The sequence below is a fragment of the Stigmatopora argus genome, chromosome 24 (assembly GCF_051989625.1).
Source record: "Stigmatopora argus isolate UIUO_Sarg chromosome 24, RoL_Sarg_1.0, whole genome shotgun sequence".
In the NCBI taxonomy this organism is placed as follows: Eukaryota; Metazoa; Chordata; class Actinopteri; order Syngnathiformes; family Syngnathidae; genus Stigmatopora; species Stigmatopora argus.
The window spans coordinates 2945575-2964242 of record NC_135410.1 but is presented as its reverse complement, the minus strand read 5'-3'; the positions used below and the strand labels follow the sequence as shown (position 1 = coordinate 2964242).

The window sequence follows — 18668 nt, the reverse complement described above, 5'->3', positions numbered from 1 at the left end:
AAAATCCTCAACTGCATTGTGGACAAGTCGCTAGCACAAGCACACATAAGCGTAACAGAAGTTTAATAGATTAATTCTTTGTACTGTTAATTCAACTCATGTTTTGGGTGAAAAGCTCAATTAATGAATAGGAAGCAATTCACTAGCCAGAGAATGTGGACCAAAACTGTGGCTTTGTATTTTTGTGTCTTCCAGGGTGTCTGCCGGTTGGAACAAGTGCAATTTTAGACTATTTTAGACCATTGTGGGTTAAATTTAAGACCTTCACTAAGTATTAAAAATAAGAAAAAACAGACCCAGATTGCATTCAACTGACATTTATTTTCATTGAAACAAACACTAAGACTAAAACACGCAACATTTTCAGGTTTCTTTATTTTATTTTTTCAAAATAATGCTGAACGTTGAAAAGAACCACATTTATACATATTTTAGATATTGATCGTCTCTTCCGCACTGGAATATTTTCGTGATCGCCGAGTCGGGAAACATTAGTTTGAACAGTTCCCCGATGTTGTCGTTTTTGACCTTTATGACTGGTGTTTCGCCACGGTGTTCAGTGCCCACGAAACTCGTTTGTGTCGAGCCCATTAGGTCTCGTATGTCATTTGATGTATCATTGTGGATGTGTCTGCCAACGAATAGAACTGGGCAATTCTACGAGACTCACGTGCTGATATCAGAGAGGCCTGGTATTTATTGGATTTAACGTGGGATTCGAGTGTCTTTACTCCCAGGGTCCCGAGCTTCAATGGTGTTTTGCACAACGTGCAGTACGCCTCAGTGTCATTGTCAGGAACACGTTTGAGCCAGACCGCAAAATCCTGTCGTCGAGCCAGCAATCATTAAATATGCATTTACCCATCCATTTCTTATATTTTGTCCAACTGCCATTCGTCTTGCATTACTCGACAACTATTTGCGCCTCGCACCAATATCTTGTGACGACCTACACACTTCCGCTTCACGTCTGTAGTTTTATTGTGCTTTCTGCTAAGGAACGGCGTGATAAATAGACGGAAGAAAATATTTTTAAAATGTATTCTACATCGATATTTTGCACTTTTGCTCTAGGTCTTAAATTACCCAAATGAGATTTTAGACTTACAGTGCAAAATATCTCAGTATTTCAGACTTTTTTAGGCCTAAAATTGAAAATGTCTATTTTTAGACTTTTTTTTAGACTCTGGTCTTCTGTGCCTTTTGATTGTAAAACTTTCATAAATTGAAACCATGTCAGTCATACACCACAAATACAATAGTGAAGACCAGAGCTGCAAACCTCCGTCGACCCGATTTCAGGAGTACCGTATTTTCACACATATATGGCGCACTCTAAAAGTTTCTCTGAAATGTATGCCCAATCAGTCAGTGCGCCTTGTTTATGCACTAAATTGACTGGTTTCATTTCTTGCCGACATGCTACTTATTAGCATCAACCCAGCAGAAATTCACCCTAAAACTCGCTTGCCCGCGTATTACAAGCATTACAGTAAATCAATTCAAAACATCTCAGACGAGTGGCAAGGCAGTTGACTCCCGTGTGCTCGTAGCACTTTTAACCTTCCATACAAAGACGGGCCAGCATCGCACGAGATATGTGACATTTTGGAATGGATTGTCGATGCCTGGGCCAAAGTGCCAGTGAGGACTGTAGTTTGAGCTTTCATCAAACCTAGAATCACTATTACAAACCCCACGGCGACAACTCTGACCATGGCAATGAGATGGAACCCAGCATTGTTGGTGAATTCGCCCAGTTGGCTGAACTCTATGTCGGATACACAAGATGAGGACTTTGACAGATTTGTAGATGTTTGGATACTTTGACTTATATTTTCGCAAATACACATTACGTCAATAAAACTAAATCAAACTCAGTTTTGCTCCTGTTGCCTTTTTTAAAACATACGCTAGCATACATGCTAACGTGTCTGTCATGCTAGCACAAGCTTTGTAGTACGTCTTTTGAAACGAAGTGCCTTTAGTATTGACAAAACACAGAAAATACGCCCGCACCTGAGATGGCGCCCTTTCAAGTGGTGCGTCCTATAGACGTGAAAATACGGTACCATTGTCCCATTTTTTGAGTTTTTTCGGAGTGAATGCATTTAATGCAAAATTGATATAAAATGTAAAAAAAAAAAAAAGTTGGACAATTTAAATTCAACTGTTATCGTGTTTTTACATTAATTGAAATATTGTGTTTTGCAAACTATTGAAAAAGTACAGCATAATAAATATTAGTTTATCTTTGTGTTTGGGTCCTTTTACGTGTGTTTTACAGTGAGTAATTCAACCATGTGTCACGCTGTAGTCGGACTTGCATGCTGTGCAATGTACAAATGTCGGTCCTTTTGGAGACGACTTCAACATGGAATATTTCGTCGAATACGAACCAATAAACCTCTCCGAGTGTCTAGGTTTTTTACTAGAAGTTTCATCCACATTGCCATCCCTTTTGCGCTTATCCCAAGCAGGCATATTGATAAGACTTACCAGTGCTGTGTAGTACTCCTACTCCCTTCAGAACAACCCGAGAAATTATAGGATTTGTTTCAAAACAAAAGAATGGTTTAGTCAGCCTTAATAATACCTCCCTTGTGAAAAAAATTAAAACTAAAATGTTAACGCGGTAGAGGCTACTACCTATGCCATCCGAATCAATTGCCACGCTGAAGTCGCACAAAACCAAACACTTGTCAGAACTTGTAACTCGGATGATTTACAATACACTCATGTTCCCGAATTCATCCGGTTTACAGTGCAGCTGAATCAGATGTGGAAGTAAGATGCAGAAGCTGTAGTGATGTGTGAATTATGAGGCATTTAAATTGGAAATTTGGTACTTTTCCAAAATGGTTGCTTAAAAAAAAATTAAGTAACAATTCTTTTGGATTTCCCGAGTTTAGGGAAGTTGTCAGGAGACCCGCTGTTTGCAATACTTGTCCGGGTGTTAGGATTATTAGTTTTACATTATTATATATTTGCTTGCAATGAAGAATGCTTTGCTTTACTATTAAACTTAGTTTCATATTATCATTATATGGTTGCTTGCAACGAGGTAAGTGCTTTGCTCCTGAGAACTTTAGGTAGACTAAACACCAAAACGCCTTGGACCTTGGACTACTTGGAAGGAACTAAAAAAAGAAGATTCAAAACACTTTGAGCTGCACATGACTTTCAAACCATTTGTTTTGACTATATTGACGTCTCACTTCTGTTTCCTACCCCTCCCTTGAGAGTTGAGACGTACGTCCATTGTAACTAGGGTCCTTGAAGTTAATAAACAAGAAAAGCGCGTGACGCCAGAACGAAGCGGGGACTTGACCTCACCGGTTCACTTCTCCTTGCAAGAAGAAATCCAGAAGATTGTCTTTTCTCTTTATTTGTGTGTGCATTTGGGAATACCTATTGGTGAACCAATCACCGGGTACACTACAGACACTTCGGAGAAGTTGGCAGCTCTGCTTCTATTCAGCCATCGCTAAACAATACTCACAAGCAGAAACAGTTGCGGGTGGGCCCAGAAATACATGAAGACTAATTGTCAAACAGTCCTGTTCACTGATAGTCCAGATGGATGGAGTAGGAGATGGTTGGTGGACTGCCCCCCGTCCAAACAATAGCGCTTTATCTATTCTTTAATCCTTATAAAGCGTGATTTATGGATGGATGTGTGTATGCACCTGGAAACCACACTGGAGTGCTTTCGCTTAGTCATTTCGGCATGAAGTTAGTTGTATGAACTACGCAACAGCACTGCTATTGTGAGTTTTTATTTTCATCATATTTTCACTTTGGTTTACAATGTTTTACCAAAAATAACCCCCAAACATTGCTTAAATAGGTAAAATTCGTCAGCCTTTCTTTTGAAATTGACCGTCAGTTTTCCTTACTTTTTCCTAAAAGGCATACTCCTACTTCTGTTTTTATTATACATTCCTTTTTTGCATACTTTGCATACGTTTGTGCCGTCACTTTTCACCATCTTATCTCATTCTCTGAACCGCTTTATCCCCGCTTTATCCCCAGAGGGGGGGGGACACCCTCAATCGGTTGCCAGCCGATCACAGGGCAGAAGGAGATGGACAACCATGCACACACACCCATACCTACGGGCAATTTAGAGTGTCCAATCAGCCTAGCATGCATGTTTTTTGTAATGTGGGAGGAAACCGGAGTACCCAGAGGAAACCAATGAAGGCCAGGGAAGAACATGCAAACTCCACACTGATGGACATGACCTGGATTTGAACCCAGGACCCCAGTGCTAAATATCGATTATCATTATACGCCTTTTCTTCGCACTACCCTTCATTGCACCGGCTTGCTTTGGACCCATTGTGTTTCCCATAATTCTGCACTATGGCAAAAAAAAAAAACGGAAAAAAATGCAACGTTCCGCCCAGTGTTCGGATAAATCTTTGCACGAGGGAGATGCAGCGCGCAAGACAGTGCGCTAAAATCATAAGCAGCCACCTGACTGTCTCGTATGCTCGTATCGCAAAATTTGTCTCGTATCTCAAGGTTGCTCTGAATTTTACTCGTATCTCAAATTCCTCGTATGTGAGGGCACTCGTATGTCAAGGTATAACTGTACAGTAGTCCTTTGAATATCGTTGATAATGTACACCAGACATGGCTGCGATAATCAAAAAAACTGTGGAGTACTGGTATCACCCCTATTATTACTACTACTGTATTTTCATGACTATAAGGCGCACTAAAAAGTCTTACATTTTCTCCAAAATAGACAGAGCGCCTTATAATGCGGAGCGCCGTGTGTATGCTCCAAAGCCTGACTGAGAGCACTTCTTGCCAACACGCTTCTTATATAGAGAGAAGGCGGGGGTGGGTGGGGTCAGACGCCCCTACCAGGTACCCGTATATAGTGTGGGCATGTGTTTATTGCAAAATAATTTCGGTTTGGTTTCTAAGGCCCCCGAACATGAATAATACAAATAGACACGCGTACGAAGCTCAGTTCAAACTTCAAGCCATCAATTATGCAGGGGAAAATTGGAATAGAGCAGCCGCGAGGGAGTTTTAGATCAACAAATCCATGGTTACCAAATGAAGGAAGCAGGAGAACGAGCTTCGCCAAGTCAAGAAGAAGAAGCGGAGTTGATTTGCGACTCCAAGCGTGCCCATCTCACAGCAGCGGTGAAAAACCAAGTCACGAAAATGAACTCTTAGCTTGCCGTCATTCCTGGATGCTTAACTAAATAACTCCAACCGCTGGACAACGGTATCAACCGGGCGTTCAAGGCAAAGTTGCGAGCGGCATGGGAACAATGGATGATAGGTGGCGAACACAGCTTTACTAACCCTAACCCGCCGGGCTAGTTACGCCACTATTTGCGAATGGATTGTGACCGCTTGGACTAACGTGTCTGCTTGCACTGTTGTTCGAGCTTTTGCCAAAGCCGGCATCATTTCTGTGTAGCCACATGGCAATGTGAGTGACTCCAACAACGAAGAGAGGGAACCCGGCGTTTTTGATGAATCATTTGGACAATTGTTCCATTCGGACACAGAAAATGAGGACTTTGATAGATTTGTGGGTGATGATTGATAAAAAAATGTGAGTACATTGTAAAATGGCTAAATAAAGTAAAACCGAACTCAGTTTTGCTTTTGTTGCCTTTTTAAAAATGTGTTGTTAGCGTGTGTTCGTATGTTTAAGCTGGTGTATGTTTTGCCATGCCTGGCTGCGTGTATTGGTGCGGTGCGTCGTGTGTGTGTGTCAAATACAGAAATAGCCCTTGTTACTGAGACATATAGTCGTGAAAACACGGTACTATATTACATGTTTTCAAGCCTATACAAAATACAAGTACCCTCATTTTTTTGTCTGACAAAAGCGGCTTATATGCGAGTGAATACGGTAAGTCTATCTTGAGGAGAACCTGATGCTTTCTAATTACAGAAATGACAATTTTCTTACCAGAAGTTTAAGATGTTGATGTCAGGCACCTGGCTGGATAGCTTGGGGTCCTATAGTTGTAGTTTGAGTTGTATTCTTTAGTAGAGAGCACCGTGAACATTTCCAGCAGTTTGATTCAGTGTTCAACAAAGTTGACTGTAATGTGTTGTCAAAGAAGAATGCTCTACATTGTCAATTACTTGGTTTTGATATAAAAGAAGCTAAAGAATCATCTGTGCGCCTTCCTTCGTCTCACTCTCTGACCGGAGTATCTGTGTAGATGAGGTGTCCCAGCGCAATCAAAGAACATCACAACGCTAAGCTAACTTGCTAATATTGATTTTTTTTCATTGTATTTCTTGTTCGAAAGTGACAACTATTGGAGTAATATGAACCATCGAAAGAATTGAGATATTTTGAAATTAGAAGCAATATGGCTGCCACAACATCTTAAACTTCTAGGTAAGAAAATTGTAATTTCTGTAATTAGAAAGCATCAGGTTCTCGTCAAGATAGACTTATTTCTTTTTTCAAATTGAATAATTTTATATTTTGGATTTACAAAGACTAGCATATTAACTTCCTTATGATAGACTAATAATCTGCTTGTGATTCATACAGTATCTCAGAAATGATTTTTCTTAAGATTTTCCCTTCAAAGTAACACATTTGTAATGCCTATTAAAACCATGAATATGGAGGTGAAAATTGGGAATCAGGGGGGCGGCTTGGCTTATACGCAAGAAATTGTAAAATTCAAAAATTAAAGGCAATTTTCAGGGTGCAGCTTACACGCGCGGGCGGCTTGTCTGCGATTTAATACGGAATTTCCTTTTCAAATTGAATAATTTGTAAATGCAAAATATCAAACAAGCATATTAACTTCCTTATGATATTGACCCTAATAATGTGCTTTTGATTAATACAGTATCTCAGTATTACGACTTGTGATGATTTTTCTTAAGATTTTCCCTTCAAAGTAACACATTTGTACTCCCTATTAAAACCATGAATATGGAGGGGAACATTTGGAATCAGGGGAAAGCTTATACACGGGAAATTGTAAAATTCAAAAATTTCAAGGCAATTTTCAGGGTGCGGCTTATATGCGAGTAAATACGGTAATACATTTGTACTCCAGAGCTGCCAACTACCCCGGAATTTCTGGGGGCTGCCCGTAAATGCAAAGCAAAATCCGGGATTTGAGCAACCATTTCGGAAAAGTCCCAAATTTCCAATTTAAATACCTCGAAATTCACATCATCGCTACGGCTACCTCCCATTTTTATTCAACTGCACTGTAAACCGGAAGAATTCGCTAACACGAGTGCATTGTGAATCATCCGAGTTACAATTTCTGATGAATGAATCGTCTTGTGCGACTTCAGCGTGGCAATCCATTCGGAAACGATTGCATAGGTAGGCCACGATCGCTTTAATATTTTCATTTTTTGAATTCATTTTTTATAAGGGAAATAAGTACAGTGGTACCTCGAGATACGAGCTTAATGCGTTCTGAGACTGAGCTCGTATGTCGATTTTCTCGTAACTCAAACAAACGTTTCCCATAGAAATGAACTAAAAACAAATTAATTTGTTCCAACCCTCTGAAAAAACACCCAAAACAGGATATTGAATTAGAAAAACATTTTTATTTGTTCTAATTCGCCATCTATTAACAAAGTAACACATAACTAATGGTTTAATATTACTAAAATGTTTTTAATAGTACTAAAATTACACACATTTCGCGGAGGGGAGAGAGAGAGACGGAGAGACGGACAGACGGGGGGGGCTTGGGGGGCGATGGGGGGGGGGGGGACTTTTTGCACGGCAACCCGCTCGTAACACAACAAACAAATTTAAATGAACTTGGATTACGATGCAGACACACTCAAAAATAAGTTCAATCTAACCTAACACTAAACTTAATTCTAATTTTGTTTGACATTTCGATACCTTTCTTCTCCCGGGTTGGCTCTATTTGCCCCGCCTCCACACTGACTTTCAGTCAATATCGAGGGTTGTTTGAGTTTGTATTCCCTTCAAAATATTCCCAAAATGATGCATACATTTCCTCACAACAGGATAATGCACGACCACTTGCCAACGAGAAGCAGTATATACGCCATTCGCACTGACTAACAGGAAGAAAAACAAACACTGAAAAGGTGCAACGCTTCGCCCAGTGCTTGCAGAGACATTACAAAGAGGGAGTTGCGACCACATAGACATTACACGAGGAAGTTGCGGGGAGAGAGACAGTGCCAATGATGTTTTTATGACCAGCATCTTGCGTCCGCTGTCTGCTCGTATATCAAAATTTGTCTCGTATCTTAAGATAAATATCTGCTCAAAATTTTACTCGTATCTCAAATTGCTCGTATGTCAGGGCACTCGTATGTCGAGGTACCACTGTATATTATTAAGGCTGACTAAACCACCAGTCTTTTGTTTTGGAACAAATCCTATCATTTCCAGGGTTGTTCTAAAGGAAGTAGGCATACACAGCACTGGTAAGTCAATGACAAAAAAGCTTTTAATTCAGCATAAATCCTCGGAAGTGCAAAATGGATCGCTATTTGTATGAAACCAGAAAGAAATCCAGACACTCGCGGAACTTTAGTGCTTCTTATTTGACGAAATATCCCATGTTGATTCCGTCTCCAAAAGGAGTGTTGCACATTGCGCAACATGCATGGCCGCCTCGTAGTGTAGAGATTCACTCGTCTGACTTTGGTGCAGGCAGGCGCGGGCTCGATTCCTGCTGGCGGCGGTATCATTGTGAGTGCGTATGGTCTTTTGTCTCTGTATGCCCTACGGCTGACTGGCGGCCAGTATAGGGTGTAGTCTGCCTTTCGCCCGATGTCAGCTGGGTTAGGGTCCAGCAACCCCCCGCAACATGCATATGCGACTTCAGGGTGACACATGGTGGAATTACTGACTGTGAAACGCATGTAGAAGGACCCAAACACAAAGATAAACTTATTATCATTATGCTGTACTTTTTCAATAGTTTGCAAAAACACAATATTTCAATTAAACATGACAATAACAGTTTGATTTAAATTGTCCTATGCTTTTTTGCATTTTATATCGATTTTGCATGAATCGCATTCACGCCGGAAATATTTCGGAAATGGGACAAGGGTACTCCTTAAATGGGGTCGACGGACGTTGGCAGCTCTGTTACTCCCTTATTAAAACTATAAATATGGATATAAAATAGTGAATCAGGGGCGGCTTACACGCGAGAAATTGTAAAATTCAACAATTATAAAGCAATGTTAAGGGCGCAACTTATACGCGTATGCGGCTTGTATGCGAGTAAATATGGTATCTTCTCCCTGCAGTACGAGATCCAAACCGGTAGGGCATTCTCCATCTTAACGATGACTATTTTATTCCTAGTGGTTACCACTCGCTTGGTAATTTTTGAAAAAAGATATCGTCGCCATTTTCCAAATGTTCGTTTCTTCTTTCTTGATGGAAAGGACAGGTAGATTCATTTATGATGCCTTATGTGACGTGATGCAGGAGGCAATATAAACAGTTATTTAAAATCAGAACAATGATGGAATAGGCCCGGCGTAGTCTCTCTGTGCGTGATGTGAAATGTAATCTGAAGAAAAGGCACAACTCTCTCGTGTAAATGTCTCTACGAGCATTGGGCGGAGCATTGCATTTTTTCAGTGTTTTTCCCCCCGTTAGTCAGTGCAGAATGGTGTACGCATGGCGGAGCTTGCTCGCCAATACGAGAAGAGTATTGTAAGATTATATCCGTTTTTGTGAGTATAAAAGCATTGTTGCCATACAAACTGTGAAAGGCTGACATGTCAGCATAAACACTCAACTGTCTGACTGATTAATCAATCTTAGTCTTGTGATTGGGTTGACATGTCAGCACAAACACTCAACTGTCTGACACTGATCAATCAATCTTTGCCCTGCAAATGACAAAAATGTATCTGTCCAAAGTCCTGCCGACAACTGTCAGTTTTGCCTGTATATATGACTCACTCACTGGTCATTCGGAAAGAGCTGCAAGGACAACAGACTGTGAGCGATCACGCTGTTTGAGCTCTCCCTATTCTGCAGTCTGGTAATAAACTGAATCTCCTTTAAATTGGTCTCACTTTCTTAACCTGCATCCTGAAGTTGTTTTTTTAGAGTTTTTCAAGTATACTACTCCCCGTTGGAAAGTGGTCGTGTGTTATCCTATTGTGAGGACATTTGAGTGCATCATTTTCGGAATATTTTGAAAAGAAGACAAAAATAAACATCCCTTGATAGGTTCCTTTTAAAAACTGCTGCTGAAAGTCACGGTGGAGGCGGGGCAAATAGAGCCGACCCGGGAGAAGAAAGGTCTAAAAATTTAAATCTAAACTAGAATTAAGTTTAGTGTAAGGTTAGAATACATTTATTTTGAGTGTCTGTATCAAGTTCATTTAAATTTGCTTATGTTATGTTACGAGCACGTTGCCGTGCAAAGAATCTCTCTCTCCCTCCCTCCCTAGGCCCTCCCTCCTTCTCTCTTTCTCTCTCTCCATAAACACTAGTTATTTGTTACTCTGTTAATAGATGGCGAATTAGAACAAATTTTCCATTGCAATATCCAGTTTTTGGGTGTTTTTTTCAGAGGGTTGGAACAAATTAATCTGTATTTAGTTCATTTCTATGGGAAACGTTGATTTGAGATACGAGTAAATTGACATACAAACTAAGTCCCGGAACACATTAAGCTCGAATCTCATGGTACCACGTTACGTAATAAAAAATAAACATACTGAAGCTGCAAATAGTGAAACCGTTGTTACCTTGTACAAACCGCAACTTTGTCTGGGTCATGAATGTAGGTACAACTGCTGCCACGATTGCATTTGCCAAAACGATTGTAGTACATGCAGTACTGCCTCTGCTTCTTTTGTCGAGCTTGTCTGATTACAGCAAGACTGCGCTGGACTGCACGACTGGTTTAAAAAAAATAACACACAAAGAGAGGGGTAAAAAGACAATAAAAAGCTGATTTCAGGAATTTTACTTGATTGAACCCTACCACAACTACTCATTTCTACTAATTACAGTCTTCGTTTGAAAGATAAAACTGAAATTTGGATAATAGACGAGTTGTAGGATTCAACATTTCGGGCGGAGTTACCATTACATTTCTGTTAGAAATGGTAAAATATCAGACAGATCCAATAAATGTGCCTACCTGGCAAAATGGCGAGGGCTATAGGGGTGACTGGTAGCAGAATGGACTTGAAAGAAGTTAGAACCTGAAGAGACCATGACATAGAATGTTCAGTTCAAGGATGTATCGTAGAAGGACATACTCCGCTTGCGTCATCATCAGCATAGTATTATCAAAACATCTGCTCCCCAGCTGTCTACAGCAGTGTTTCCCAACCAGGGTGCCGTGGGCGATGCTCAGGTGTACCGCGGGAAATTACAAGAAGTCATACATCATAATAATCCAGGAGATAAATCTCAATAATAAGATGGCGCCGTGAGATGACAGCCGGTGGCAGTATCTCTGTCCGATCTTATTTGTTTTTAGTGTTTTGCAGCCTTTCTATCTTTTTTTATTACATTTTAATATTTCTTAATACATTTATTTTTACTTTACTTTGTACTTTATACTTTAATGTTTTTACAACTTTCTTTTTTCTGTTAGCCTGGCTTCTTTCTGCTACTTCTTTTTTGGAACAATTCAGCCATGCCTATGCTGTCATACACATGGGACTAGCTGTGAACAATACGCAGCAGAAGGATCAATACCTCAATGCCGCTGGAAATTCGGAGCTGGACAAAAGTTCCGAGATGAAGCGACACTTAAGATGGAAGAGCTGTCGGCGCTTACCAGGCCGGAAACGGAGTTGAGGGGTTGTACTCTGTTACTGTTGATTCTTCAGCTCCAGACTACTGAGGGACTGTGCGCATAAGCTTGGAAGAATGACTCTGCATATTTTCAACCTCGGTTACAGTCTGCAGAAGCTCCCCATCTTGTGGAAGACTTCCTGTGTGTGGTTCCAGTTTTATCCAACTCTACAACGTCTTTTTCTTGTGTCTGTATCTGAAACCTAGATGGCACCGTTCAAGTGGCAGCCGGTAGCGGTAGCTCCGTCTGCTCTTGCTTGTTTTCTGTTTTTGCTGCATTTCTGTCTTTTTTTATTGCATTTTGGTATTTATTAATGATTTCCCATATACTTTGCTTTGCTTTGTACTTTGTGCTTTTTGGTTTGTTGTTCAGCGACCTTTGCGACTCGGCCCCACCCGTCGTGTGGTTTGGTTTCTTTGTGCTAGTCCTAGACATCTTTGGAGCCGTTCAGCTGTAAGCAGTGGACGATAGTGCCGGGAGAAGAGGAAACGCTCCAGACCGAGCATTCCATCATTGTTATGGGAGCGTGAGATCTCTCCCCGGTCAGATGGAGGAGCTGCCGGTGCTTGTTGGGCTGCTTGTGTGCTTTGAAGCCCCCCACCGGCCTCTTCGCTGCTGCTGATTGGGTGATAGGACATCTTAGGAGGATCTAGGCAAGGAAGATGATCTTTAAAACCTCCAGACTACGGAGGGACTGTGTGGTAACCTCAGTCTCAGTCTGCAGAAGGTCCCCACCTTGTGGACTTCCTGTGTGGCTCCAGTTTCTTACCTAGGTCTACAATGTCTTGTGTGTCTTGTGTGTCTTGCTACTGCAACCAAGAAATTTCCCGAATACGGGATGAAAAAAGTTCTAATCTAATTACAATCATCAGGGATACAATCCCTCCCTCCGTTGACCCTCATCAATTTGCTTATAGAGCAAACAGGTCCACTGAGGACGCCATCGCCGTAGCTCTACACACAGCACTGAGCCACCTGGAGCAGCAACTATGTGAGGATGCTTTTCATAGACTATAGCTCAGCCTTCAACACTATAATACCGGACATTCTGGCTGACAAACTCTCCCACCTTGGACTATCCTCTTCCATCTGCTACTGGATTGAGAACTTCTTAACCAACCGTCCACAAACTGTTAGACTTGGTCCCCACCTCTCTTCATCCATTACACTGAGCACTGGCTCCCCTTAAGGCTGTGTACTGAGTCCTCTTCTGTACTCCCTGTACACATACGACTGTACACCGACCCACCAGTCTAACTCCATCATCAAATTTGCCGATGACACCACTGTGGTCGGACTCATCTCAGGAGGGGATGAGTCGGCCTACAGAGATGAGGTCAAAAACTGTCTTCGAGGTGCTTGGTGAACAATCTCACACTGAACACCATGAAAACTAAAGAAATCATCCTGGACTTTCGCAAATGCAGCACAGAACTATCCCCACTCATCATAAATGGAGTATGCGTAGACAGGGTCCAGTCCTTCAAATTCCTGGGGGTCCACGTCACAGACAAGCGCTCCTGGTCTACCACGTTAGTGGTGAAGAAGGCCCAGAAACGACTCAATTTCCTGAGGGTACTCAGGAGGAACAACTTGGACACTAAGTTTCTGGTAACATTCTATAGAGCCACTGTGGAGAGCATCCTGGCATACTGCATTACATTGTGGTACGCTGGAAGCATGGCAGCAGACAGAAAAGCCACGCACAGAGTGATCAACACCGCCCAGAATATCATCGGCTGCTCTCTGCCCTCACTGGATGACATTGCCAGCCCTCGCTACCACAGCAGAGCCGTACCACCCTGGTCACAACCTGTTCCAGCTGCTGCCCTCTGGCAGACGCTACGGACAAATAGACCTAGGGACAGTTTATTTTCCAACAGCCATCAGGACACTGAACTCGCGTTAGCACGACACACAATCCCTTCTGTGCAATAACTTTGGGGTGTGCAATAACAATGTGCAATATTTTAGAATTTACCTGGCCAGGATGTGTCTTTTTATATTTTTAGCTGTGTAACTGTGTTTGATGACAATAAAGGCTTTTGATTTGATTTTGAATTAAAATCGGACTATTACGGGGTTAAAATTGAAATTGGAAATCATAGATTGGACTATAACAAGATTCAAATCATAATATTATGAGATTAAATGCATTTTGTTGCTTATTTTTATGTAAAGTAAACCGGAAGCTCTTTGGTTTTCCGGGCTTCAACTTTTGTCAACGTTAAGTCTGTGTGAGCACAAAACAGCTCTTCTCGTAATGATAGGTTGTTGAAGTAATATTGGGAGGAAAAAACACACATTCAGTGCCGTGAAAAAGTAATTGCACCCTTTGTTTAATCACAAAATAACTGTCACTACTTACAATTGTAGGAAAGCTGAGTTCAATTTCACAGGCCACACGCACACTTCATTCCCACCACATGTGATGAATCAAGAAAACACTGAAATACAATGTGTCAGACAAAGTGAAGTAGGCTACATGATCAGAGCATCATGCCATGATCAATGTTCCCTCTATTTTTTTCTTTGTCTGGGCAGAAAGACAACCTGCCTGAGCACACTGAGTACCAGTGTGAGCAACATCATCTTTGTTCGCTTTGGGCACACACCAGTATCCCACCTGCCATAAGCAGGTGCATGTCTACTACACATAAATGATTTAGTAATAATAAAATGTAATGATTAATATCTATGAATGGGCGGCCCGGCGGATGAGTGGTTCGCACGTCGGCCTCAGAGCTCTGGGGCTCTGGGTTCAAATCCAGGTCGGTCCACCTGTGTTGAATTTGTATATTCTCCCTGGGCCTGCGTGGGTTTTCTCTGAGTACTGCGTTTTCCTCCCACATCCCAAAAAGATGCTTTGTAGGCTGATTGGACACTCTAAAATTGCCCCTAGGTATGGCTCTGAGTGTGCATGGCTGTCCGTCTCCTTGTGCCCTGCGATCGGCTGGCCACCGATACAGTGTGTCCCCCGCCCCTGGCCCAAAGTCAGCAGGGATAGGTTCCAGCATCCCCCGCGTGTGATAAAGTGGATAAAGCGGTTCACAAAAATAATGAAAAAATATCTATGAATATACCATCTTCATAAATGCCATTAGAATATGCACAAATCCGACTTAAATTTTACCTTATTTTACACATCTGTCCTTCTTACTTCTCATTCTCGTTCAAATGACTTCTCTGCTTGAGATAGTCAAGTTTCCCTTTATATGCAATATTTTTCCATGATTTTGCTTTGATTTATTTAATAAGGGATAGCACATATTAATGAACATATTCATATTCATGTCAATTAACATGTATATGTAAGATTGTAGCCTAGGGCTAATTTCCATTTATAGTCCATTGTGTAGGTTGAAGACAAACGATCACACATACTAGACACACACGCACGCACGCACATGCACGCAAACACACAACCACACACAACCACACATACAGCAGATTTAGACAGTTCTCACCTGATTTCACCGCTTGTTCTTCTATTTGCACAGTAAAGTAAAAGGAATGTATTTAGAAATATTAATATGTAATTAAAAAAGATAGAAGGGCTGTAAAACACGAAAAACATAAGAGTGGACAGAGCTACTGCCACTGGCTGCCGCGTGAACGTCGCCATCATGGGGAAAATAGGGATTTTATTTTGTGCGCTCCATATGATTGCTGTGCGCGGAGAAGACGAGAGTAGTGCGCAATTGCGCACGTGCGCAGCTTAGAGGGAACATTGGCCACGATCTTGGTGTTTCGCTTTAGCCATGAGATGGCTGTGCATGGAGTCGCAAAAGCCATCTGGTCTCCTCACACACTTTGTTAAGCCACTCTTTCATTTGTCCTCGTCCATCCATTCCCTCTGGTTAGCTTTGAAAATGACACTGGCTGGAAAGTTTTTCTTCGGCAACCACCATGGGTGGTAGTTTCTTACCGTTCCCATGGCAAGTAAGCACAACCGTGAAAGCTCCCTTCTCGTGGCTCATTGTGCGTACCGCGACCGTGCTAGTTCCCTTCTTGTCGACAGTGTGGTTCATTGGAATGTCGAAAATAAGCAGCACCTCGTCCATTTGGTGATGTGGCTGGGCTGATTACGCTTGTCGGCAATCTTTTGCTGCAGTAGGAGCGGAAGTTATTCCCCGGATGGATAGATGGTTCCGTTTTAGAAGCGAAAGCAAAAACACGGACCTCAATGAAAATGTTCAATTTTCATTTTATCAGCAAGCTTTTTTGCCCCTAGTCGAATGGTGGCATAGAGAAGCTTCTCCCCGCTGCTTATTCCTCTTTGATCCAGTGGTTGAGAAACTTCCAACATGGGCCACCTCGCTTTACCTCAGCGGAAACTCAGCATTGTCTTTTCAGCCTGTTTAAGCTGATTTTTCAGCTTCCTCCACTTGCAAACCATGGACTCGTTTATTTTGAGGTGTCTCAGTGCAGCTCGATTTCCATGTTCTTCCGCGTATGGGATAGCTGCCAGTTTAAACTGTGCCTCTTAAGCGTGTCTCTTTGTAGGTGCCATTTTCAGGGGTCAAACTGATATTGTTTTGTACAACGCACACCTGCGTTATTTATAAGTACGTGCTCCATTCTTGTACGACATGCATTCCAGGCACAGCCCAACCGGACATTATGACATACTACATACATACATACACAATACAGCTAGGCTGCATGCCGATTCGCCATCGACAGCGCTCTGGAATCAGTTACACTCACGCACCTACACCTACACACGCACACACTCACGCACTAACACTTACACCTAGACCCAGACCTAGACCCAGACCTAGACCTAGACCCAGACCCCAACCCACACCCAGACCCACACCCAGACCCACACCTAGACCCACACCTAGAACCACACCTAGAACCACACCTAAACCCACACCTAAACCCACACCTAGACCCACACCTAGACCCACACCTACACCCAGACCTAGACCTAGACCCAGGGCTACACCCAGGCCTACACCCAGGCCTACACCCAGACCTACACCCAGACCTACACCCAGACGTATCAAGTGGTGAACCTATCATTTTGGTCCTACGACCCTGGGAGTCAACATACCGAAAGGAATCCGGGCGCTCTTGGTCGACATCTGGGAAAGACCGTAGCCACGGCGTCTAAAACCCTTTGCGGGCTGGATTTTTGACAGAGCGCCTGGATTCACGACGGTTGAAGACTAATACTACTAGGGGAGACATCTGAGGACATCTCTGGTGAGTCCACATGAATGTCTGCATGTTGCGACGGAGGCTCCAAAGGTACTCGGTCGTTTGGTCGCCGGTCTTTTGGTCGCCCGGAAGGTTATTGATAATTACCATTTTTAATCGTTGCTCAAATTCCCTAAATACAAACTGCAAATTATTATGCAATTCCTCACACCATTGTTTGGGTGCCTTGTTCAACTTTTATGCTCACCTTGGCAATTCTCACACTGTTGTTTTTCTAACCATCTAGGGTGTTATTGTACTGATTACATAAACATGTTTTTCGAGTGTCGCGATTAAATACAATGATTCAGTTACTAGAAGTTAGAATGTCTTGTGGACTAAGACGACGTCACAAGGTACCTCCTTGCAAGTGTAACCAGTTATGTGTAAAGATGTTTTCCTATTTTAATTAAATATTACTAATAATGATTTAAGGGTATTAATCATTATTCCAACATTTGGTCCTTCAAGCCGGATTTCAACACACCGATAAGGAATCCAGACGCTGCAGTTCAATATCTGGAGTGACCGTGCACGGCGAGAATCCCTTTTCCAGGCTGGATTATTTCTCAGCAGCGCCTGGATTCTGATCGGTTGACGACTATCCTCTGGGTAAGCATCTATCGACATTTCTGCTGAGTCCGCGTGTGATGGCTGCATATTGTTGACGGGTTCCAAATGCGCGAAGGGCATCACACGCGATGGCCTTATTTTGAGAAGTAAGGCTCGCGTCCTGGGGATGGCGATTTTAAAACCCTGCGGATACTAGTCACTAGCAGGTAGACACGGTGTGGTCTATAAAATGTGGTGGTCGACGTTGTTTTGGTTGTGTGCGTAGTTGTTAAAGCCTAAGGAGAAACAGGGAAAAAAGGTACTACGGGGATACACACAAATCCACTCCAAAAATGGGTGGTGCAAACAGTAAAGCGGCTATTGACGACGATCCAAAGATGCGTCTGCCGTGTAAAGATTGAATTGGTGGAAATTAAAGCGCTACAAGGGTTAAACACCTAAATTTATGGATAAACAAATATAGGTTTGCTGGCCAGCTTAAATATGCATGGAATATTAAAACCTGCAGGATAAAATACGCACCAAGCATAGAAGTAATCTATATATAATATGTGAAGGGAGATACAAGCTAGGCGGCTTGTTCCACAGAAAGAAGGGTGATAAAACGGGTCCGTTGTGTGAAAAAATAAAAGATAGCGTGGCCTCCTCGGCTGACGGGGACAGAATAGAAATGTTACCAAGAGGTTGGAAAAAAACAAATGAAATTGGGTTTTCAAAAATGCTATGTGCTGGGTTTGTGGAAAATTGGGGCATATATTGCGTGATTGCCTGGACAAAAAGGTCTCTAAAAAAGAGGCAGGCCTGCTCAAAATGATTTGAATGAGGATTTTGAACATGAGGATGTTGAGCTAAATTTAAACCAGAGATCACATTCTTTGTGAATGGAATTCAATTGGAATTTTTGTGATGCTGAAAGTTGTAAAACGGCAATTAAAATGGTTATTTTCAAGTGCTAGGCATACTTTGTTAATAGTAACTAAATGTACTGTCAATGTACTGGAATGAAATGATTTATTGTGGCTTATCCTGGTTTCGTTCCCGTCTGCTAGCGGGAATATTTTGGTTAACAGAAATACA

The 18668-nt window shown here is 42.0% G+C and overlaps 1 protein-coding gene across 1 annotated transcript in view; it reads right to left on the bottom strand.

The window, feature by feature from the left end:
* The window catches only part of zc3h3 (zinc finger CCCH-type containing 3), a 102229-nt gene that overhangs the window by 23540 nt on the left and 60021 nt on the right, over positions 1-18668 (bottom strand). The window contains exons 6-7 of the mRNA XM_077594621.1: positions 11145-11208; positions 10747-10899 (exon numbers count right to left, since the gene is read on the bottom strand). Coding sequence (XP_077450747.1) covers positions 10747-10899; positions 11145-11208 — 217 coding nt within the window. The remainder of the gene's footprint in view (positions 1-10746; positions 10900-11144; positions 11209-18668) is intronic.